Genomic DNA, 26,146 nt, shown 5'->3' on the forward strand with positions numbered 1-26,146 from the left:
TTTAAAAAGAAAGATATGTATCCTACTTCTTTCAAGTATATATAGCCATTCTGCTAACAAGTCCTTTCAAGTTCAGAGACTTTTAGAATGGTTTAATGAATAGTATATAATTAGCAGGAGCTAGTCACACACGACTAATGTACTAAAGTCCTTGAAAAAATCGTCTTAAATAAATAGGTAAAGGTCTATGTAATCTTACTCGTGCTTTTATTTTATTAGTAAAATTTTCATAGATTAAAAAAAACAAACTTCACTTTACACACTAATGAAATAGTTTGAGAATATTTTCAATTAATTCCAAACTGAATGAGCTATAAAATATGGCTGAGAATAAGCCAGCCTTAGTTAATTTAGATTTGATAATGCTGTGCTGCATCTATTAACTTTAAAATTTCAAATTAAGAGTTTGTTACTAAAGTCATATTTTAAAACTAGAAAAGAATATTAAAGTTCCTACCTCTAATTCTACATCAGCTCGCACATATTGTCGGGTCTTTGGATGATTAAGGAGGTGCAAAATTGTAGTAATGAGGGCCTCATTTATTCGACTTAACTGGCAATCGATCACATTTTTCAAAATGGTGTTTAGTCCACCTCGAAGGGCCACCACCTCTGGGTTCTGAAGTGCTAAAAGAAAAAAGAAAAACTTAATATATTATACAGGGGATAACTAATAAAAAGTAATCATAAATCTGGGATTTTATTTTAAAACTTAATTTCCTTTCTGACTTGCAAAACTTTCTAGTCAAAGACATTTAAAAGGGCATGTGGATAAAATGCATCTAATAAGAATCACTGAATATACTTCCCAAAATTCGAATTTTTTTTTATGTTTCTGAATTATTTTTTCATATCCTTTGCCCATATTTTACTGGAATGGTGCTTCTTTCCTCTCAACTGCATGGTTTTTTTAATATAGTGGGAATACTTACCTGTTTCAAATCTTTTGTCTGATTTGTAATCTAACTAGAGATTTTAAACTCAGATTTTACGCTCAGGAATTCCACCTTTACTTCAAAGATCAGGCATTTCTTTGAATACGTGTACACACCTGTGTGTCTTTTAAATGAGTTCATGATGAACATTTCAGATTTTAATATATCAATAAATTGAGTTTGGCTTATTATGATAAACTCAATTTTCTTTTCCCAAATGTTTAATCAGTTTTCACAGCATGCTTCCCAAACCTATTATTATACTTCCAATACACTAAAGTTTTACATCTGGGTCTGCCAAGTATTGATTCCTTTTCATTTCTCTCTTAATAACCTAGCTTAATTGTTTTTTGTTGTTTTTTTAAATATATTTGAAGAAAATATTTCCCTTCCTCCTCCATTTGTACTTTTTCAAAAATGTTTTCATGGTTGCATCTTTCCTGTTTATTCTAGCTGCATTATAAAATTAGACTTTGAATTTTTCCTGAAGTGAAGTATAACTAAATATAGTAAAATGCATAGATCTTCACAATGCAGTTCAATAAATTTTGAACAATGTAATCAATATGGCAATCAAGGTATAGAACTTTCATCATCCTAGAAAGTTCCCTCAGACCACTTTTCAATCAGTTCCCCTCCAAATGTTCTAATTTCTACCTGCTAGATTAGTTGTGCTTTCTTGAGAATCAATTGGACAAATTCAAAATACTCTCCAAACACACACACAAGTCATACACATTTCTTATTAAGTTTATTTGTTGTACAGTTTTATTTCCTATTTTGGAAAGATAACGTTTTCTATTATATTTACTGATAATTGCTGAAACACAAAATAAATCTATCAAATCTGTATTTTCACTGTACTGAATTACATCAGTTGTTTTTCAGTTGATTTCTGAATCAACTTTTCTAGAGATATCATCTACAAAGTAATAGTGTCTTCTTTCCAATATATAAACTTCATTTATTATCTTATCTTATTATCTTGCTACAAGTTTTTAAACAATGCTAATTAAGAATTAAAAGGATGTAATATTTGTAGAGATTCAAGAATAAAAATATTACAGAGCACTGATTTTAGATAAATATTCTAGAATGTTATCCAACTAGTCTTCTAATTATTTTATTCTATACCATATTTGTGTGTAGATATGTGTGTATATGTATATTTGGGGTATATGTATATACAATGCTAATTTCATTTAAAAAATTGTTAGGTTTCCATATTTTTAACACTGTCAATTAAATTATACTATATGAAAATTATCTGTCCCTTGAAACAAATTTTTTAAGACAAAACTATCTGGATGAGTCGTTTGGAGGCAATCATTTCATAAAGTACTTCAATGGTTTTTGACTATCATGTTTTCTATTTTTTGAGTCAACTGGAAATTAAAATTTTCTCTGAAAACCCATTAATTTCAATAAGATTTCCAATATATATAAAAACTATCCTATAATTTTAAAAACTCCTATTATCGTTTCTTCCTCATTTCTATATTAATCTTGTATTTCTCTGACCTTTGTGCTTTTCAAACATTGTGTATGTTTGCGTGTCTATATATATCATTTTTTTCTTCTTCCAATTAACACAGGTTAGATTAAATAATCTATCGTGCTCTTTAATTAAGACTCTTAATTTTATTGTTGCTTTCTTCCTGCTTACCTTTAACTGATATTTTTTTTCTTCTTCTATTTCTTGGGTTCACACACATATTTCCATTACTTTTTGCTTAATTATACAAGCATCTTATAAGTTAACTCTGAGTATAACTTTCCAGGCATCCCATACATTAACATGTAGTCAAAGTTTTATTTTCAAAATTTCCTTAATCATATTTGATTTTGTCTCTAAATCAACAGGTATTGTGGGCAGAAGTTTTAATTCCTGTTTCTTTAGTATAAAATTTTGTTAATGATTTATTTATTATATCAAGAATGAATGTAACCTACAACATTTCTACTTTTGGTGGGAAAAAAACACCTTATCATTCAAAATTATGTCTGTTTGGTTATCAGTGAGGTTGAACTTTTTAAATATGTTGATTGGCCATGTATTTCTTTGATATTTAGTTTTCCCATTGATCTGTATATAAATAAGTTATTTACCTATCACATTTGTTACACATATTTTTTTCTTCGTTCTGGCACTGCATATTTTCTTGCCTCCTTCTAATAAAATCTATAGCTGCTGAAATCTCTGGTTTCTTTTGATAATTCAAAATCTTCCTTACAATGATCGAATAAATATTCATCCATTTTCCCCCGTTTTTTCCCCCATTTAACTCTTTAATCCTTTTGCAGTTAGAATTCTGTTCTTTTTTTCTTTAATATATGATGCATCTAATCCACATCAACATACAGTGTGGTTAACTAGTATCTGAAAGCCAGACTTTAAGAAATTTTATTCTAATGACTAGAATTTGGACAACTCCTTTATATGAAATTTTATGAGCAAAACTTTAAAACTTTTGGAATTTTAATGTCATTTTGAAATCATTTGTTAAATAGTCTTCTACTTCCCCATCAGTAATGTTCTACTTTTTCATACCTTTGTATCAATAACTAAAGAACTCACGTATTAAAGTTATTAATAAATATTATACATTCCTTCTAAAATACATTTTTATTACTTGAAGAAAATTCTGACCTACCTAGTTCACAGATAATGGCAATGCATGCTCGGACCATTCTGTCTCTTTCTTGAAGTCCATCATTTCCAACTGCTATTAATGAGTTGGCCACAGAACTAGGAAATAAGGAAGCATTCACAGTAATCATCTGTAACAGGGAGAAATCAGAAAAAAAAGTTACTTCACAACATTTTTAAAACCTATTTTGTTTAGACTGAGGTGATCAAGACCATAGACTATTCATAAGATTCAGGTATCAATTTTAATTTTCTGCTTCATATGAACATTTCAAAGGATTGATACAACTAATAATTGACACAATAAACGTTAATATCGTTACTATGGAAAAATGTGTTGGCTTTTCTCTGAATAGTCCAAACTATAAATTCGTTGATCAATTAGATGTAATGCTTCTGAGATTCTAAGCTCCTCTAGAATAGGATTTATATCTTAAACAACTTTTCAGTACCTAGACAAAGTAAATCAGTGGTGACAACAGCTGTCCACAAATTACCGTACTATTTTATTCCTTCCCCATATACCCATTTACCTCATTATCCCTACTCTCGCCCCCATCAAACTCACTGATCAAACTCGCCCCTCATTCTTTCCCACTTTGCAATAGATGTCTAATAATTTCCCTATCTCTACCGATCACCTGTTGCTATACTGAAAGGCAAAGCTAACCCATAATGTATTTTTGATATTTCAAAACTAAGTAGAAATAGTATGTACATGGTGATAAAACTTCGGATGAATCTCACTTTAAATGAAAAGTTTAATTGGCAATAGCATACTTAGAAAACTAAACACAGAGGATCTGTCTTCAGTTTGGAAAATAGGAAGAAAACAAATTATGTCATTAATTACTGTTTAATAAATGAAGACTACTTGGTAGATGAAGTATTTAAAAATGACAGGTCCCTGGATTGGGAGTACAACAAAATGCTTTCTTCTGTTTGAGTGGTGATAAAATATTGGGGATAATGAATCTCTACTAAATGTTACTGAATTTATAATCCTGTTGAAAAATAAGACTTGTGCTATGAAACAATTAGAGGATGCAATATAACTAAATTAAAGATATCCATTTAAGTCCTATAGAGGTTCAAAGGAAAGATCTGTATTGGTTACAGTACTTGTAAATGGTTTATGTTGTTTAAGTAGCATTATGTGATATTACAGAATTCAACTGAAATGATAGACTACTGTTCCACAACCATGAAATAAAGAGATTTCCAATAACTACAGAATCTACAAAAGTTTTCACATTCACTTCTAAATCAATATTTTCCATTAATCAAAAATGTTGGAGGAGAAAGGAGGGAAGGAAAGGTAAAGTATTGAAAACATCTTCCAGGGTGACAAAATTTTAACTTATTATGCTATTAATTTGTATTTTAATACTTACTGATCTATTACTGTGCTTATAAGGACCTTGCAAGAAAAACTTCCAAAGCAATAAAATATATGGTATTTTGAAAAGAGCTGGCTAGGAAGCCAGGCCAATTGGCTTCCAGAACTAAATCTGCCATTAGAAAACGAATGTTACTTTGGCCAAATAAATCCCCTCTGTGCCTTAGTTTCCTCATTTGTAAAAGGAGGATGTGTATGACCAGAAGATTTTTAGAATTTCAAGAATAAAATTCTACTCTATAAATCTCAAGTGTAGTGCTATGGAAAGGATACCTGTAATTCAAATTTTTACAAATGAAATCTCTTATTTTCCAGTGAAATACATGCAAAGAAATTATTAAATTCTGTGTAAATCACCAAATAATTTTCTCATAAATCAATGAGTAAGGGAAAAGTCATGGAATTTATCTCTATTGACATAATAGTTTAATCATCTTTTTAGGCACGGAAGGACAGACATATATAAAACAAATTAAAGACAATGAGTAGATAATAAATTTGCAAACTGCTATAAAGGAATTAGAAAAACACTGATTTCTGTAAGGGGAATATCTGAAATTTGAGCTGAGACTGCAAGATGAATATAATGTAGAAAAGGGTGAAAATGAAATGAAAAGAGTAGGAAAGTAGTAATGATTATAGTAGTGGTGGAGGGCAGCTTGTCTGTACACATAATGGTATAATGAGCAGGTCATAATTGGTTGGACCAAAAATGGGTTCTGAGTGCCAAGGTAAGAAGATTGGGCTTAATACCAAAAGGACTTGAGGGCCAATACAGGTTTGGAAATTCAGAGAACTGGGTTCTTACTCTGGCTTTGCCAAAATCTTGCTGTGAATCAGGACAAATAATTTCCCTAAATGAATCCTTTTCAATTGAAAAGAAAACTATGATGTATTAATCCCTTATTTCATAAATAAAGAAATGATATATGAAGAAAAATGATGACTTAAATTAGGCAGGCAGTTGGTAGAATTTAAATAGGATAAAGAGAAGTAATAGCTGACCAGTGGGAAAACTATAGAAAATTAGAGACGCAAAAACCCAGAAGGATTGCCTGGGAGAAAAAGAGACAGGGGAAAAAAAAAAAAAAATCAGAGAGACATTGAAAAAGGAACAAGCAAACAAACAAAAACCTTCCAAATGAATGAAATAGGAAAAAGAGAAGGAAAAGTAACATGAATATTCCTTAATTATTCATAGAGCAAGTTATCCTAAAGCAAAGCAATGTTTTTCTTTTAAAATATAAAAAACTTTTCAGAAAAGTGTAAAACTTTTTGAATGCATACAAAAAATCCCAGTGACCTAGCAATTATAATGTGATCATTAATTTCTACTAGCTCAGTTGCCAAGATGTTGCTGGAAAAAAGAAATGCGTGTTTCAGTTGTTAATAATGCTAATGAAATTATAGTTCCTCTGGCCAATAGAGGCCACTGTTCATTCAGCAAGTGTGCTTTCCTTTTAACAGCTTTTGTCTAAACCGCGAGGGACTTTGTGCCACAACTCTTCCTCTGAGCCTATATCATACTACCACCAGGTATAAGCAATTTTCCTGCTCTTGGATTCACAATGATATCTGCCACAAATTACTCTGTACTGGAGAACATAACAGAATAGAATGTATTTTTGTTATGGTGCTCCTAAATTGTCTTTAAAGATCTGTTTACATTTACTGGGCTACTTATATTTAATAAATTGTAACTTATACAAATCATTTTACAAAATTAAAATAAAATATTCACTGAATAATCCAAAGAAGCTGAATTTAATTGTTTGAATCTGTGTGGAGTTGTCTTTTCCTTCTGAATGCAACTTCTGGGATAACAATTCTCAAAGTGTGGTCCAGGAAACTGAGGGTTCCTAGGATATTTTCAGGGATTCTACAAAATTGAAACTTTTTAATAATAAAACAAAAACATTATTTAGTATTTTTACTCTCTTTCCCTCACAAGTATGCACTGAACTTTTCCAGAGGCTCCACTGCATGTGAAATAACAACAGAATGAATGTAGAAGCAAATATGATAATCCAGCTATCTTCTATCAAGACAAACATTAAAGAGTTTTGCAAAAATCTAAAATAATGTCATTCTACTCACTAATTTTTTTTAGAAAATATAGTTTAATAAAAATGTTACACTTACATGTGATGGGTTTGCTATTTTTTAATGTTAATATATATTTTAATTTCCCACTTTTAATTCTTAGTATGATAAATATTGACATATAATTCTACTAACCAAAAAATTATTCTAGGTTCTTCAGAAACAATTTTTTCTTATCTTGAATTTTCAAAATCATGGCAGTAGGAAGGACTGTATCAGTAAATAAAAACCACAGATCTAATTTTTAAATTTGAAGAGTCAAATCCTGGTCCCATTATAAGTTAACCTATAACAAAAATACATAACCTATCTCCAAGATCTCTCTTAATAAAACTGCAAACTTCTTTTAAGACAACTCATCCATTTACTTTTTCCTTACTACGCTTACTAATGGATCGTTACTAACCACAAGCTAGACAACTGAAGAAAAGGAAAAGAAGGGAATCTAGTTAATGTATAACTCAACATTCCATCACTCTAGAGCATGCACTGAACTCCAATATGGGGAAAGAGAAGCTAAAAATTTAATTTCTAAATAATTTTAGAAGTTTTTACATCAAAACATAAACTTCATGAGTCTCATGAATGTTTAGAAGCAAACAATATACTTCAAGATGAAACATGATAAAATTCTTACACAAGTTGTGTCCTAGCCAAGTTAACCCTCAGTTCACTCTGTCCTCCGCCATTAGGGCATCCCATTACATTAAACAACAATAAAAAATTCCTTGGAGGCTTCTCATTAAAAGCACTATGGATTATCCTTACCACCTTCGCTTGCAGAGTTTAGATTTTGACCTTTTATGTTGTACAATGGCCTAAATTGTTTATTGCATCTGACTATGGATTGCATCCAAACTCATCCTCAAAACAATCAGCTGTAACTATTTTTGACATCCTTTTAACAGTATTAACTCCATACAAGAGAAAATCAGGGTAAGGAGCAAGTAATCCTCTTTCTCCAATAACATACCAAAGCAGTAATTTCACTTACATGTCTACTGAAGGGAAAAATATTCTTTATAATGAATGTTTTATAAGAAATAATGTCCTAGCTATACCCAATCACAGAATAATCATGCAAAATATTAATGCTTACCTTGAAACTGAATAGACTTATTTAACCCATATGTAATTTTAACAAAATAAAAATGTTTAATGAGAATTTAGCCATTAAATTTTAATAGAAAAATTTCACAAAAGAGTCTAAATCTAAAAATATAGGATACTTAATATGAAAACCATAAATCTGCCTTTACTCTTAGACATAGAGCGTACCTTTCTGACTAATCGAAGTGCTTGTGTCCTCTCTACCTCGTTGCTCTGCTGTATGTCAATGCACCTAAATAAGACACAAAATAATTGATAAAAAATCTTATTAAATAATTTCTGTATATCACTAGATCAGACCCATATTTGTGATATCAGTAAGGTATTTACAAATTTTAATACTTTTCAGTACCAGCAGATATTTATTTAGTTAGCTTACATATCTCTAATGATAAATATTTGTTATAATGAGACATTTCAAAACAATTTCATTTAAGACCCCAGGAAAGTAGAATACAGTAAATAATTTCCAGAATTATATATGTCTATACAGAAATAGTAGACAAAGAGCAAAGTACCAGAAATCTACTGAAAAAAACATTCACCCATCTTTGATAAAATCCATAGGTATTTTATAAAAACTGTGAAGGGAAAATATTTCACGCCTATGATTTAGTTTAATTGTAATTTTAACTAAAGCCTAAATTTTATACATTATGACTAATTTAACAGTCTTATGTATTAACCACAATAATTCTATTTTACCAAAATATAATTTGAAATCTGAATGCACTTCAAAAATCAATGCTCGAATATCACTTAACTGACATTTCTCTCTAAAATTTATCAAATTATTCAATTTCTAAAGAGTCTTTGGTTTACATTGCAGAATACCTTTTTACTTACGTTTAGGCAGTTCACTATTCCAATCAATACTTTAAATATAGATATAGTCTGCTATTCAAAAAGTATTTCTTCTCTCCATATGCAATTAATCTAAAGCAATATTATTAAAAATTAATAGACACAGAATTCCATTTCTGGCCACAACAGAGAGGCTTGGCTCAAACCAACCCTCCTGCCAAAACCAACTATAAAGGTTGAACTGCTTTGTAAAGCAACTATCAAAAGGGCAATGGATAATAATCCCTGGAAGGAAAAGTACGAACTCCACATCCAACCAGGCTTTGTCCCTGCGGTCGCTTGTCCATCCTAGTTTTAGGGAAACAGAGTCTTAGCAGAAAGAAGTCTTCTTGGACAGGTTGAACTTTAGGGCAGCCAATGTGGCTGAGACTTGAGGGGGAAATCCCATAGAGAAGAAGAAAACATAGGAAAGTGAGCACAAATCTGCATGTAAGCTCCTCTCCAAAGTAGTTGCCAATTTCTATGTTGTGCAAAGGCAGGGTCCCCAATAAGTTAAAAAAAAAGCAGATTCTCTAATATTAAAAAAAATCCAAGAAACCAAGCAGAAAGGCTACAATTAAAGAGTGAAAACAGCCAAGTGCTGATAAGGATGTGGAGAGACTGGAACTCTCAAATAGTGATGGCAGGAGTGCAAATCGGTACAATCACTTTAGAAAACTGCTGGCAGTATCAATTAAAGCGAAATATACATAACCCTTATGACCCAGCAATTCCACTCCTATATGTAAGAGAAACGAGTGCATATGTCCACCAACGGAATTATATAAGAATGTTCAGGGAAGCTTTATTAAAATGGCCAAACATTGAAAACAACCCAGAAAATCATCCACAGAACGGAATAAATTAATTCTGGTCTATTCATAACATGAAATACTACATAGCAATTACAAAAATCAACATGTATAACTCTCACAGATAACATTGAGGAAAGAAAAGAGTAACTATGTATACTTCCGATACATGATGCCCAAGAACAGGAAAATCTAGTCTACAATGAGAAGTCAGAATGTTTACTACTGGTTGGAGACAAGGAAACTTGACTGGGATGCTGAAAATCTTATTCAGCACCTTAATTTGGGGTAATAGGATACTTGGTTGTATATATACATATCTGTAAAAATTATCAGGCTTTACACTAAAAATTTGTACAGTTTATGGCAGGTACACTAAAAGTTAATACATAATTTTTAAGACATGTAAAAACACAGATAGCTCTGGGAAAATTACCTGGCTATTAAATAGTCCACTTTCAATTTAAGCACCTTCTGCAGAATACTGGAGTCTTGGATGAGATACCTAAGAGCTCGTAGCCCTGCCGCCCGCACTTCCTTAGCTTCATTCAATAACGCTAGCCGCAAACTGTACAAAAAAAAAAAAAACACCACACAAAAAAACAAATTTGGCTGCACGAGTCTCAAATACATGTAAAATTACAGTACCAAATTCTTCCTCAGTTGAAATAAGTAAAACTACTAGTCATTTTACACATATAACAATCATTCGCTATAAGCCGCAGAACTTCACTAATGTTATTTTTTAATCTGCCTTCTTGGTACAAACTCACCAAGAGTTTTGTTATATCTTCTGTGGTTTATTTTATAGAAACACTGGGAAATTAAATATGCCTTTTTCAAGCTGTATCACATATGCCCCTATAATCTATTCCCTTGTACCTGCATACCAGCTTCCACTCGTCTCAAAGAAATCACTGATTGAAACCAACAAATAAAAATACTTAATAATGATAGTAGGCACAGACTATTTATACCAATTTTAATTCCTAATCATACCCAAAAGATGGTTGTGGTGACACTATAACATTATGCCTCTATTGGTGGGCTTGAGCCAATCAAGTTTGCCACAAGCACACTGTCTTAGGTGAGATCTAGAGATAATCATTTAGGTTCTTCTTTTTTAAGGGGGGAATAATATGAGAACTGTTATTCTGTGAATTTCAGATTTAATGTAGAAGTTTAAATTGTAGAAGTTCAAGTAGTTCTCAACATTAGCTTTGGTTCTTTATATTTCCTAAGTACAAACTATCAGAATAGGATAACAAAAATATTGTGAATCCTGAATTTTTCTAACATTCAAACAACTATTTCTGTAAGATCAAATATGAGATGTTAAGGTATCCTATTTTTAGTTGAAAATTACTAAAATTGATATTACTAAAACCCAGACAAGGAGAAAGAGAACTGAACTTACCAAATTATGATATCTTCATAGTTAAAACCCAATTTTTCTTCACTGTGGCCAATATCACAAAGAAGCTGTCAGAAAAACAAAACAAGTTTGTGTTAAATACTTTTGTCTATATACATTACTTTTTTAGACTGGAAAATAAGGTAATTTTAATAGAATTGTGAAAAATATGATTCTATAGTTCAAATATGCAGATTTATTCCTATTGTCTTGTTTTTTTAATTTGACCTACCAGCTTTAGGTTTATTTAACCCTCCCTTCTTACTTTCATTTGATTTAAACAATTATTTTTTATTTTTCTATTTCTTCCTCCTGAATAATTTTACTGTTTTAAAAACTATTTTTAGTGGTTACCACCGATTACAACATGCATTGTTGACTTATTACAGTTCAACAGAAATTATTACTTTAATCCTGTCCTCAACTACACTAGACTCTTAGAACACTAACTTCACTTATGGGCCCCATCTTTCACTGTTAGTTTTTTTCCTACCTATATTTTAAACCCCGTAAGATATTTGTTATTTTTGTTTTTTAGTTAATATTTAGTCAGTAACAATTTATTTATATTACTCACAAATTCACCTTTTCTATTATTCTTCACTTCAGGGGTATATAGAATATCATGGGATATTCTTCCTTCTGTCCGAAGAATCCTGTTTGTTTTTGTTGATTTGTTTTATTGGTGTTTTCATTTGTGCAATTTTTAGCCAAGGTTGCTAGTAATGGATTCTTTTGGTTTTTGTTTGCCTGGAAATTATTTTTTTCACTTTTGTTTTTGAAAGGTATTTTCCTGGATTTATAGAATTTTAGATTAGCTGCTATTTTCTTAAAACAGTTTCAAGGTGGCTTTCATTGTTTCTGTTGAGAAGTCTCACATCAGCCTTGGTTGGCTTCCGTGAAGATTATAACCTTTTCTCAGAATCCTTTCATGGTTTTTTTCTTTATCTTTGGTTTTCATCAATCTTATTGCTCAGGTGTGGTTTTCTCTTTATCTATCCTGATTAGGGAAACTGGAAGTTCCTAGAATTCTGGGTTGATATATCTTACTAGTTTTAGGAAATTCTGTATATTATATTTTCCAATTACTTCTAACCAATTCTCTCTTCTCTCCTCCTAGTAATTCAAATGTCAGATCTTTCTGTGTATAGTACAAATCCACAAATGTTCTTCTCTGTTTTCTCCATTCTCTTTTATCTCTGTGCTTCAGTTGGATATTTTCTATTTATTTGTCTTCTGCTATGGCTAATCTATTATCCTTATCTAATGAGTATTAAATTTTAGATATATTTTCTCTTTTTGAATTTCCATTTAATTTTGTACACATCCAATATTATAATTAGACATCTTAACTTTCATCTACTTTCTCCATAATTTCTTCTGTTTTCTTGACATATTAATCAGCTTTTAAATACTTAAAGTACTTATTATCTAACTGGATAGGAATGATGTGGATCAGCCCTGGGTCTGTTTCTATTATCTGTTTGCCTTTTGTTCTAGTCCTGCAAGTTCTACCTTTTGGTGGAGCCTATAATCTTTGCATACAAAAACTTGCCGAGATTCCTGAAGATGTTATCTTTCTCCACAGAGGGTTCATACTTCTCTCTGTTAGGCCACTGGACAATGCTGCTCTCCTGGTAATGCTGCTTTCCTTTCCCTCCTTACCCACCAGGTTTCAAAATGAAAGTTTATTGTTCAGGGGACTAGTTTGAGAGGATGACATATCTCATTTTTGTCTTCCAAAAACACTAAAAGCTCCACCCTGATTTCAAAGATTGGTTAGGTTTTTAAGTTACCCATCCCAGGTAGTCCCAGGATTCACCAATAGGCACTGAGGGGAAAATCTCCTTATACTTGATTTCTCCTGTATCTCCACCAAAAGCTCTGTGCTGTTTTTTTCTGTCTTTCAGCAAGAGTACTCCTGGGCTTAAAGTCTGAATTCTTAGCTTCCTGCCCACACACCTCAATCATCAGCAAGTATATCACAGCTAAGAGTTGTTAAAGAAGTAAATCCACCTCTACAAGATTTTCCCTTCTCTGAAGATTTGGCTCCTAAACTTCTTGTTGCCTGAGCAGTTTGCTACTGCCTTCAAACAGGTTTTCATTAAAAATACTGATCTAATACTAGCCACTAACATTCTACTGGATAATCATATAGCATTTTAAAGTATTCTGAGTTTCGAAAGCTGACTTTTATATGAAAGTTACATAAAGGTTTCTCAAGTAATTTATTAGGCCTGCCTGAAACGTATTAAAAAGAAGTTAGACCATTTCATTTAATTAACACTGAAGAATCAGAAGGGTTTCCAAATGCTGTTATCCTTCCTCAATATGAAGTTATGAATATCTTAATACAGAATAAACCAACCAAAGTGACAATCACATCTGCCTCTGGGAAAGAAGTGGATCCAAGAATGTACACTTGACCCTTAAACAACACAGGTTGGAACTGTGTGGTGTGGGTCCATTTATATGTGGATTTTTTTCAATAAATATATTGGAAAAGTTTTTAGAAATTTGCAACAATTTGAAAAAACTCACAAACCACCTGGCCTAGAAATATCACGAAACAATTAGATATGAACAGCATATATGTAGATACTAATCTAGTTTATCATTTACCACCATAAAATATGCACTATAATATACAGGAGATTTTTAGTAAAGTTTTTGGGGAGTCAAAAATTATATGCAGATTTTGGCTGCATGGTGGTGGTGGGGGTCAGTACCCCTAACTCCCACTTGTTCAAGAGTCAACTGTATATCAGGAGGCACAACCCTATAGCAAAAAAAGCTAATGATACAAGTTCACTATCCTATTGTTAGGATCCTTGTAAAATTTCCTATCCACTTTCTTTAGAAGCCAAAAAAAAAAAAAAGACAGAGATGTTCCAAATAGAACAAGGTAGGGCTAGGAATAAAGTAGCTCTCAGATACTGCAATACTATCATAGCAGGGATGAAGACTATAAAAATGATCACTTTGTATGGCGGGAAAATGCTGTGTATATAGGTAAGTAGGCAAAACAAGCTAAAAAGCTTTACAGGTCTTTTATCAAAAATGGTGTACTGGTATTCCCATAAAATCCTTAAAATTCTGAAATATGATAAAGAAGCTTTAGACTTTCAAGAGTATAAATATTTTTTGGTATTTTTATTGTGTTTAGTTACATGTTTGTAAGTACTTAAAAATTGAGATGAGAACTTTTTTATACATACGTATAGTTAAAAATAATGTAAGGTTTCCTAAGCTTTGAGACACAAGAGGAGAATTTCTATACCTCTAAAAAAACCAATTACATACCTAAAATTAAAAGTTAAATAAGATATTAGTCAAAAGAATTCGCAAAATATGACAGGCTAAAGGTAAAGGCCCTGTATTAGTTTGTTAGGGCAGCTATAATAAATACCACAGACCAGGTGCCTTAAACACAGAAATTTATTTTCTCATGATTCTGGAGGCTGTAAGTCCAAGATCAAGGTATCTTCTGAGTTCCTTTGTTCTGACGGTCTCTCCTTGGCTTGTGCATGGCTAGCTTCTCTCTGTGCCTTTATAAGGTCCTTTTTCTGTGTGTCTCTGTGCCCTAATCTCCTGTTCTTACCAGGACAGCAGGGATATTGGATTAGGGACCACCCATATGACCTAATTTTACCTTACTCACCACTTTAAAGGCCATATCTCCAAATACAGACATATTCTGAGGCACTGGGAGTTAGAATTTCAACAAAAGTATTGGGGTACGGGGACACAATTCAACATAGTAACACCCACACTCATCTAACCAAGCAATAAAGGAAGGCCCTTACAACGTAAAAGGTCTAAACAGACTGGGGAAATACTTCTCAGAAGAGACAAAGAAGATTACAAAGAATTTACTGAAGAAATAAAATTGATAAATAAACATGACATATTTCTGTTTCCTAAATCTAAATCAAATACACCAAAAAATGCCATTTAAAATAAAGCTTACCAAATTGGCAAGAAATTGTTTTTTAACATGATTATACCAAAAAAGAAAAAAATACATTGCTGATTGGATTAGAAACTGAAAATATTTTGTCAACTAAACTGAAAAATGCACTGGGATCAGAATCTACTTTTGGTGATTTATATTAAAATAATCTAAAATGTAAATAATCTAAAATCTAAAATGTTCAAGCACAAGATACTCATAACAATATTGACAATAGTAAGGAAATGGAAACAAAATGTTCATAAAGGAGGAATCTTACAACTGTTAATGTTATATAACATTTAAAAACATGCATAATGCACTGGTAAGCGAGGGAAAAGATTCTAAAATACACACATTTTTTTTAAAGATAAATTTTTAAAGATACTTGTTTTAGAAAGTCTATACATCAAAAATTTTAAATAAAAAATTAAAGTACAATCACAGGTGATTTGTTTTCCTCTTGCTTTTCTGTATTTTATAAATGTTTACAATGAACATGTATTTCTTACATAATCTGGGGATGGTATAATACACACACACACACACACACACACCATAGACAAATACTACACATAGTATTTATGAATAGTAACAGAAGTAACATTGGTTGACTTAACCTTATCTACCCTAGAAAATAAGTAATATTTTTGTAAATGAAGACAACTGAGACTTAGAGGTGGTAATATGACTTCTCGAGGCCACAAGGCTAGTAAATGGTAAAGCCAGAAATCAGACCAAACCAGTCTGAGTTCAGAACCCACTGTAAAAAAACAATATTACAATTATGTAATTATTTGCATGGGGGAAGGGTAATTGGATAGTTTTTAAAAATAACTGAATATTACTATCTTACTTCATTTCTCTAGCCTCAAAAGTTGTATGAATCAAGATTCTGCAGAACTATATACATATAAAATGAGTACGTGAATTTAACTATCATTTTTTCCAGAAGAGCTAACTAAAAACACGCATCCAAAAATTGCCCATTTCAAAGGATGAAAACACACAAAAAAACTATATTTATCACTACTAAAAATAATTTAGTATTTATTTGAGATTTCCCAGATATTCCAGATTACTAGCATTGTTACTATATGGCGCCATATATTAATAAAAAAGAAAAATAGGACGGTTTACCATGGTGTTATGATTACTGAGACTTTGGACATATTCTAGTTCATAAACTTAATAGAAAAACGAAGCTTAGAATTTGATCATATCAACATACAAATGTCGTAAAATGAGAAAAACGTTACTTTCTTAAAACAATGATTTGTATGTGTCAATTCCATTTCTAAAACGGCAGTATTTCCATTCTGCTATAAAATGTTAAAAGGAAATGTTTTCAAATACTAGAAATAAAGTATGTAAAGTCTCGTCCTGTCAAGGGTTGGTTTCTCCTCTAAGTGTGTACTTGACTCTCATTTCCTGCATTATCTTTTTCACACTTGCCAGATACCCTTGAAAAAAAAACCTATAGATTCAGAGAATATAATTTCCAAATTACCTACCTTCTCAAACCACAAAATATATGACTGTTCACCATTTATCATTTGCTAGAGTTAGCAGTTTTGATGAAAAGTTAAAAAAACAATCATATTATGATCTCAAAAAATACACACAATTTGGAAAGTATTTAGATAGGAGTATCATTTTCTGCTATCTCACATCAATGCATTTCAATCGCAAGAAACATTACTGAGAAAAATGTCCACTAAGTTGGAAACTATAAAATCACAAGTAACAACTAAAAAGAACAAGTAAAATCACAAGTAACAACTAAAAAGAACAATTTACAGCATATTTCCTGTGGGGACAGAGTCCCAGAGAGCAGTTTCCAGGCTCTCGGCCTCGCATGGGAGGATGCTGACTCGGGTGGGGGTTGGCCGTTGGCTGTAGCCGGTTAGCAAATTGGCCGCTGATGTAACTGCCGTGAGTGCTCTGGTTGGTTGGATGGTTGGCAGGCAGGGAACTGGACAGCGGATTGTTGATCGTGTGGATCCTACTTCGTGTGTCTTGCCCGGCTGCCAGCGAGAATATAGCGGTATAACTCCCCTATCTATGGCTCTGTGGGTGTTCCTTTTTGGCCTCACCATGTCCTGCGTTCTTATTTGGGGAGTGGGACCTGAGACCCCACATGACACCCTGCATGACAAATGGTGCAGCGAGCAGGGTATGGTGTCAGCTGAAACTCTCCGTAAGGTAATGGAGCAGTTTACACATACGAAGGCTCAGTTTCCGAAGGCCCGTGAGGAGTTGCGCTGGCAACGGGAGGTGCGGTCTGCCTGGGAGACTCGAGCCTCCAGATGGCACACCACCCTCTTGGTCATAGAAGGCGTCGCCATCCTTTTGGTGATCTGCTGCTGCCGTAGGCTCTGAGGGTTGTGGACATCTTACACCGAGGCCTCCACCCAATCGGACGCCTGGCGCAGTGAGTAGCATTCCGGCCAGGTAGGAATGGCGTCTGATTCTGGGCAGGAGGACATGTGGCCCCCACAGTGTGTGGTACCTGATGGTCACTGTTCTCAGGAGTTGGACCCCCAAGGAGGGGTGGGAGGACATGGATGGCTCTCCAGCCAGCGTGGAGAGAGCCCTAGCTGAGCGGTTGCCAGAGGAGGCGAGGGGTACAGCCGGCCGGATGGGCTGGATGTTCCTCACTACATTGTATCAAAGGTTACAGAACTGTCGTAGGTTGGCCCAAGACCAGGGCAACCAAACTCTAATGGAGTGGCTCACTGCTGCGGTACGCACGGTATGGGGACAGGCTGGCGAGCTGCCAGACACTGTGAGTAAATGACAATCATATACTGAACTTATTCAAATCATCCGTCAAATGGGTATGAGACATGCTATCTATGTTCCCTAATATGCGGGGGCCAGATGACGGGTGTTTTACAACCAGCAGGAGAGATCTGGTTTTGGATACTGCCCCTGCCAGTGTTTTTGGATCCTTGGTTGCCATTCTTATGCCCTATGTGGGGCGGCGGATCCACCGCCATGGCCACTCTGGGGGATGCTGAAAGCCGGCGGCAAAGAAAGTTAAGACAAGAGGTCAGAGCAGTTGAGACCTGGAAGCTCAAAAGTAAGGGGGCGAGATCGTGGGCTTCAGTGAATAACACACACGCAGATGTGGGGTGATCTCGTGGCAGCAGGGGTTTATCAGGAAAATAAAGACCGACAACCCAATGCACTCTTGCTGGAACTTTAGAAACAGTTGCATCCAGAACAGCAATTCCAGCGAAGCCTACAGGAGAAGTCTGGGAAAGCGCGACCCGTGTCTTTCCAGGACTTCACGCAGCCACTTGAGGCAACTCCTTTCAGCTTGATTAGGGGTGGGGTCAAGCTACCCGGTCAGAGGGGACGAGCAGGGAACGGAGGCCCCACGTGGAACTGTCCATACATTGGTCCCCTTCTAATGTGCAGAGGGTTTTGGCCCTAGCTGACACTGGCACAGACTGCAATCTTGTTTATGGGAGTCCTGGCTGTGCCCAGAAAGACTGGTTGTGCCCAGAAGGACTGGTGGTGCCCTGGGAGCTCTGGCTGTGCTCCCAAGTAGGTGGACATCGAGAGACATCCGCTAGGACATTACTTGAACTGGACTGAAACTTTTTCTCATGAGCTGGATTCCTGACACAAGGCCCCTCGCAGAAGACACTTGCCACGTAGGTTGTGAGGGGAGACCCTGGAGGGGTAAAGTGTGGGGACAGAGTCCCAGAGAGCAGTTTCCAGGCTCTCCGCCTCGCGTGGGGGTGCTGGCTCGGGTGGTGGTTGGCCAGCTGGCTGCTGATGTAACTACCGTGACAGCACTGGTTGGTCGGCTGGTTGGCAGACAGAAAGGTGGACGGTAGACTGCGGATCGTGTGGATCCTACTTCATGTTTCTCGCCGGGCTGCCAGCGAGAATATAGTGGTATGGCTCTGTGGGGTCCCTTTTTGGCCTCACCATGTCCTGCATTCTTATGTGGGGAGCGGGACCAGAGATCCCGCATGACACCCTGCATGACATTTGTCATAATCCGTGCTTATGTTCCAGCAATAATAGATGTTAGGGTTATGCTTTCAATGGTGGTTAAATAATGCTTTCAAATTGTTTCCAAAATTATAAAAGGGGGTCTTACTGATCAGTCTTAAACGCAAATATCCCTTTTTAATTAGAATTATTCCAAGCAGAGACTAAATTTTCTATATGTAAATAATTCACATATATCAGGAATAGGAAATTAGAAAAGACATCAATAAGATTCAGATTTTTTACTATCCAAGAAATATAATTTTACTTTTCATCACCAGGAATTTGCCTATAATTTTCAAAATATCAGGAATAAGAATAAATTGTTTTAATACAAAATTCCTGTAGTGACTGACTCACTACTTTACTAATTATCCCTACAATACAAAGCAAACCTTTTTACTTATTCTAGGAAAGAGGTAGTCAGAAGCAGCAAGAAGAATGCTGAATGGGTGAGTTTAAACAATGGGAATCTCATCCTTCCTCAACTACTGATTGAATTACTAATTAATCTTTAATCATTAAAGACCAATTTCTTCACTACTACCTTAGCCATTACAGGTGACTTTCTGTCTCCCGTATAAGTTATTAAAATGTAATACTGCCTGACCTATCACATAGGTTTGTTATATGAAGAATAAGACACTGATTATGCTTAGAAATCATTAAAGACCTTTCCAAGTATAAGAATTAGTCACTTAAAATGTTACATTATTAGACATCACTCACACTTTTCATTGGGGTTCTATTGTTTCTCATTCCATGAGTTTTTGTTACTATCAGTCACAACGCCTAGCTGAATGCGACCAAATACTAGCATGAGAGTTCATGTACAAGATGGTAAGAGAGGGCTACCCTCTCTCTCCTTTTAGGACTGAAAGCTGTAAAGATGATATCTTAGTCATCTGGAAAGTGTCTGAGAATGAAGCTAACCTAAAAAAAGAGCGAGCTGAGAAATGGAAAGACAGAACGCAATTAACATTTTTTCAACCCCTGTGTTGTTTTGCCTGAAATTAGGACCTAACATTTGTTCTTCCTGATCATGACAGCAAATAACTTCTTTTTATTTTATTTAGTTCAGTTGAAATACACTTGTTGAACTTGCTACTTATAAACCAACTTACGCATTCAATATCATAAAAAGTCCACAATCATTTTATGAGCATAACTGTTAAATATTTCATATAAAAAAAACAAATACTAGTACATAATATTATTTTTAAATGGGGTAAATAAAGGTTTTGATAACATATCACTGGTATATTTTGCCTATTAAAATCCATGTCCAGCATCTGTCAATGTATTTGTTATAATTAATCCATATGACTTTCTTATAAATACCAAAATATTCAAAGAGGGTTATCAACTATATTTGGACAAAGTTAAAAGAGAAGTCTAAACCATATCTTGATAATAAAAATGTCTGAGACGCTTATTAAAATTATTAATTTTTAAACTATAAAGACCAGTTAAAACCAGGAAGTTAAATGCTATTCCCATTTTACTCTGAAGGTTAAATTAATTGTTCTGAAGGTTAAATGAATAGTTCTCCTAAATAAACAGCAGATAACAATAGCCCAAACTTCTCACAAAAATTTATCACAGATTAGAATTCCATAGCCTGATCTTTTCAGAAGGCAATTTAGAAGTAGGTTTAAAATAAAAGTACAAATGCTCTTGGCTAAGTCATCACACTTCTATAATTCTATCCTGCACAAAAAAAGTACACAACATTATATTACTAATGCAAAAAGTAGGAAAAAATATTTTTAATGGTGGAATGATTAAATAAATTATGGTATATGTATGTATGCATATGTTTGTATGTTTGTATACATATACAATTAAATGTATGTGTGGCTATACACACACATCTATGCATACATATGCAGCTATAAAAAAGAATATATAGAAAAAGAAAGGATTCTATGAAATATTGGGATCTGGAAAAACACAAACTAAACATGAATATATCTCATGATCTCATTAAAAAACCTTTGTGGATACACATATAATAAATGGTAAATAAACAGCACTCTATTAAACATTTCTTTTTGTTTAACTCTTTTATTCTCATAACTCAATAACACATACACACACACATTTCTAATTATACCAGAGAAGGCTAAATACCTTCTAGTGGTTACCTCTGGAGAATGGTATTTTTGTCAGAGTGGGGAGGTGGATGGGAAGTATGTGAGAAAGGACTTTCACTTTTTACCATGTATTGTTCTGTAACACTTTAATTTTTTATATTTAGCTTATACTATTTTTGACGTTTTAAAAACAACAAAATAAAGATTCCTTTGGAGGTTTTAATATGAACATATGAAATTTAATATAGAAAACCAGAACTTTTAGAATGTAAAAGAGCTGAAATATTTTCATCTTTAAAAAGCAGGTCTTTAGATTAAGAGCATGTTGATAGTTTTAAAAATAGAATACTAAGATTCTATTCATCAGCAGTCTGTTACACACGTTACTTTATCTAGTGAAATGATGTCAGAAGGCAAGCATGGGCATGTGACATTCACATGGTTATAGGATCACATCACTAGTACCCTTTCTTCATACCTTAAAAGGAGGTTTAATTCTGGAGATGAAGTCTACCCTAACCAACATTCTAGCCCCATTGATCTTCTAAATTAACTTAATCCTAACAGGTAGGCTTATACGAATAACAAAACAAATACTAATACAGCAAAAATATATTCAAAATGCAAAACCTTCCCAATAATACCTTTAATTAAACACTTGTTATGTGCCAGGCTTTGGCGTTAGAGAGGGATAAAAGAGTAGAAAAATAAAAACTAGATATTTGTTGTGTTTAAGAAACTCAGTTTAATAAGAGAGTAACCCACAACAAATAATAATAGACAAAATTTAGTAGACTCATATATAATCTGTTATGGGAACACAGAGAAGGGTGACCAACTAACTCCTACCTAACTAGTATCCTTGCATCATGATGATTTTTCTTATTTTCTTAGCTTATAGAGCTATTCTTATGAGATTTCTGGCAATTTCTAAATTTTACTCTATAAGAAAATAAACATATTTTGTAGGAATACCAGCTCTGTAAATACTTATTAAACCTACATCTCCAACAAAATGAATTCAAAGACACATTATATTATGATTAAATTCAGTAAGCATTTATTTTGTGCTAGGTATCTGGAGAAATTTTATAATAAAATCTACAGACATTTATTATATTTACAGCAGTGGTTCTTAACCAGGGGCAATTCTGTCTCTCAGGAAACATTTGGAAATGTCTGGAGATGTTTTTGCTTGTTGCAGCTGGTGGAGGTAGGCTTCTGGCACCTAGTGGGTAGAGTCCAGGAAAGTTCCTAAAGACCCTACAGTGAACAGGACAGCCTCCCAAAAGAAACAAGTCAAAATGGCTGAGACTGAAAAACCCTGTTACAGTAACAGCTTACTAATCTGCAATTCAAGCTATTATGCCGACACATCTCCTTGGAGTCAGCCAAAAAACTAGAAGAGTGGCAAAATACAATACAAAACAAAAAACCAACCCCCAGTTGAAAGGCACTACCTGTTATGGAGTACATACCAGTATTACGTGCCAGGCACTGTACTGGGACTTTGCCTCTGAGGCAACAAGATTACCTGAGAGTAAAGAAATAAGCCCAAGATTGCCTTGCTAGTTAGGGTCAGAGCTAGGCGATAAGTCCTCTTCTGTATGATATGAAGCTCATGCTTTTCCCATTTTATCACCAAGCAGCCCAAACAGACTGTATCAAGCCCGATGTTTGTGGCCTTCACTAATGGGACTGCCCCTCAAACCCTGACTCAAGGTTTAGTCCCTCATATTATAGACAAATTCAAGAAAGTTGGGTTGTTTGGTTTTTAAATGCATAAATAATTTGAAACAAAGAAAAGGGTTGCTATAAGCTAGCACCAGGGCCAGAGGGAAATGTGAAAATTATAAAGAAAGGATACGGGAAACAAAAAACGAACAATACAAAAAGCCCCAAAGCCTAGGACCTTCATTACAAAGCTAAATGATTCTATACTCTATAGTGATACAATGGGGGAAAGGGAAGGCGAGAGGAAGGAAGGAGGGAAAGAGAGAAGGGTAAGTGGATAGGGAAGGGTAAAGAGGGAGGAAATGCAAGGGAAAAGGCAAAAGAGAGGGGAGAAGGAAAGTAGAGGGAAGGAGAAAGTGGAGAAGAGATTGGGACAGCACAAACCAAGGAGAGACCAAGTGGAGAAAACAACTTAGAGAAATACTGTGGGAAAACTCAAAGACAGAGAAAAAAGGAAATGAAGCAGGGAAAAAGGAAGGGAGAGAGGGTAACTGACCCTAACCCAAGACAATGTGTGACTAGACAGAAATGGGGAATAGATAAGAAAAAAGAAAGGTGTCCAACAGATTCCTAGAGATGAACATTTAAATCACTCCTATTCCAAAAAGTTCTGTGTGTGCACTGTCCATCATGGTTGGTACCACTGGCCAGATGGCTATGGGCACTGGAAATGCGGCTAGTCTAAACTGAGATGTGCCCTAAGTGTGGTATACACACTTGATTTCAAAGATTTAGTATGAAAAAATGTTAAATATCCCATATAATATATTTTATACTAATTACATCAAATAATAATATGGATATACCGGACTAAAGAAAATGTTATTAAAATAATTTTACAGTTTCCTTTTACTTTTTAAGTGTGACTACTAGAAGTTTTACAATGACGTATGTGGCTCACACTACATTTCTTCTGGACAGTGCTGAGCTAGATTTCTAAGGCTGCTTTAGGACTTGCACTGGTGCCAGTGGGATTCTCGTATCTACCTCCAACTTTCAGAATCCTAGTCATCAAGAGATGTGAAACTACGCATCTACGTGTCAACCTGATTATGACAGAAACATGAGTTCAAACAGAACACAAATCTCTATTAATTTTTTTTAATAGGAAATCTAAGCAAGTGGTAAGACTTATTAGAGTTGAGTAAAGAATGGTGAAATACAACTGGAAATTTAATAAAAGGGAGTGAAACCAAGAGATGCGTTCTACAACCTTGGAACAACTTTGGGTCTAAAATACTTGACAATATCTGACTAGCACATTGAAAAAAGGTATTTCAAGATTTTCACTACATTCCTAAAAATGAAAACATACATAGGGATATTTTTGAAAACCCCTTTTCAAGCACCTATTCAAAGTTTTTGAAATTTGTTTTAAAAAAAATCACTTTCTCATCCCTCATAAAATAATTTCTCATCATTTATATATTTTTATATATAAAAATAAATGCTAGAATATTTCAAAACTTCACTAAAGAAAAATCAATGCGTATGTACTAGCTTCCCTAACCATGACAAAAACCTAACCTATTTTACATTTATTACACAATACCATACTGAAAAAAACAATTTTGTTACATAGTGACTATATCCTCATCTCCTTTTATTTCTATAAAATCAAATCAAACCTAAGCCACAGTCTAATTACTAGATAGGAATTAAAGATTTGGGAGGGTTCAAACAGTGCTGCTCAAACCTTAATGTACACAGAAATTCACGAGAATCTTTATTAAAGTATAGACTCTGATTCAGTAGGTCAGGGGTGTGGCAAAAAGAGTGCATTTCAAACAAGCTCCAAGGTGATCACGTCAATGCCGCTGGCCCATGGGTCACACTGAGAGCAGGAAGGGGTTAAAACATACAATTATTTCTATGTTTAAAATGGAGCAGGACAATTTATATTTAGTAAACTAAAATGGGTAAAAAAAATTTTCCCAAAGGATCCATTCTGCTTCTATTTATGACATCACCTCAAATAACAGGCATGTTAAGAGTCGGCTGTCCAGCATCCCCAGGCTCAAAAACATACCAATTCATCAAACTCGGGAATTCTTGGCTGCTAATAGAGATCAAGTCAATATTTATTTGGGACGAGGATCCCTACTTTTATCTTGGGCTCTAATTGAGATCCAGATAATGGAAATAGAGTATCAGGGAAAGAGAGAGGAAGTTCTAGTACTTTTCTGGGAGTTATGATTATGTCTATGAAATGAACCACATATGTACATATGTACAAATATATCATATATTATCACATAAAAATAAGTATAAAAAGGCAAGATAAATAAATACATCATTATGTGAATGACAGTGAAGACTGGATTATGGACTTCTCAGTGATTTTTTATTTCTTTATTCTTTTCTGAACCTACCAAATTTTCTACAACAAGCGTATAACACTTCCATTATTCAAATACACTTTTAAATTTAAAAACACATGACAAAATCCATGAGAAGCAGTATAGAAAAGCACTACCTCTCAGTGAATACTCAAGAATTCCTTATTAATGATGGTCAAGAAGCATCTAATAAATATAATAAGGAACAAAGAATTTTAGATGATAATATTAATAAAGATTCAAGTTACTTACCTTAGTAAAGTTATTCAAATGGCCTAGCTTTCTCATATTTGATACCCCTTGCAATTTGGCCACATTTTGCAGAATCTCTCTTAAGTTATCAGAAGGTTCTAGAAGAAAAGATAAGATAATTTAACATAATTTTAAAAGAGTATTTTCCTTACCAAATATATAAAACATGCAGTATTGAAACCTCACAACTTTGACTCTTGGTTTACAGTCTTACTCTATCTCAAATCCATGTACTTAGGTGACTGACTTCAAGGTTCACGTGGATGATTCATTCAATCACCCTCACACCTATACTCCACTCATATCTATGGTCCAACTCTTTGTCATCACCTGGAATTATACAAGTAAACCTTAAATTTCAACATCCCAAATTTCACTTCTAGCTACAATGTAGAAATGGGCACTAAAAATACTGTCCTATTTGAGTCAACTATAAAACTGGACAAACTATATGAAAAGACAGCTCTCAAGACACTGGACATCAGGAAGTAAAGAA

The 26,146-nt window shown here is 33.9% G+C and overlaps 1 protein-coding gene across 4 annotated transcripts in view; it reads right to left on the reverse strand.

The window, feature by feature from the left end:
- The window catches only part of RICTOR (RPTOR independent companion of MTOR complex 2), a 104,461-nt gene that overhangs the window by 42,762 nt on the left and 35,553 nt on the right, over positions 1 to 26,146 (reverse strand). For all 4 annotated transcript variants that reach the window (XM_074328978.2, XM_019737219.3, XM_019737220.3 and 1 more), the window contains 6 exons: positions 25,651 to 25,748; positions 11,270 to 11,334; positions 10,289 to 10,420; positions 8,366 to 8,429; positions 3,590 to 3,716; positions 458 to 627 (listed from right to left, as the gene is read on the reverse strand). In XM_074328978.2, the coding sequence (XP_074185079.2) occupies positions 458 to 627; positions 3,590 to 3,716; positions 8,366 to 8,429; positions 10,289 to 10,420; positions 11,270 to 11,334; positions 25,651 to 25,748 (656 nt within the window). The remainder of the gene's footprint in view (positions 1 to 457; positions 628 to 3,589; positions 3,717 to 8,365; positions 8,430 to 10,288; positions 10,421 to 11,269; positions 11,335 to 25,650; positions 25,749 to 26,146) is intronic.

Source organism: Rhinolophus sinicus, chromosome 3 (assembly GCF_057876585.1).
Source record: "Rhinolophus sinicus isolate RSI-liver-muscle chromosome 3, RSI-T2T, whole genome shotgun sequence".
Taxonomy (NCBI): Eukaryota; Metazoa; Chordata; class Mammalia; order Chiroptera; family Rhinolophidae; genus Rhinolophus; species Rhinolophus sinicus.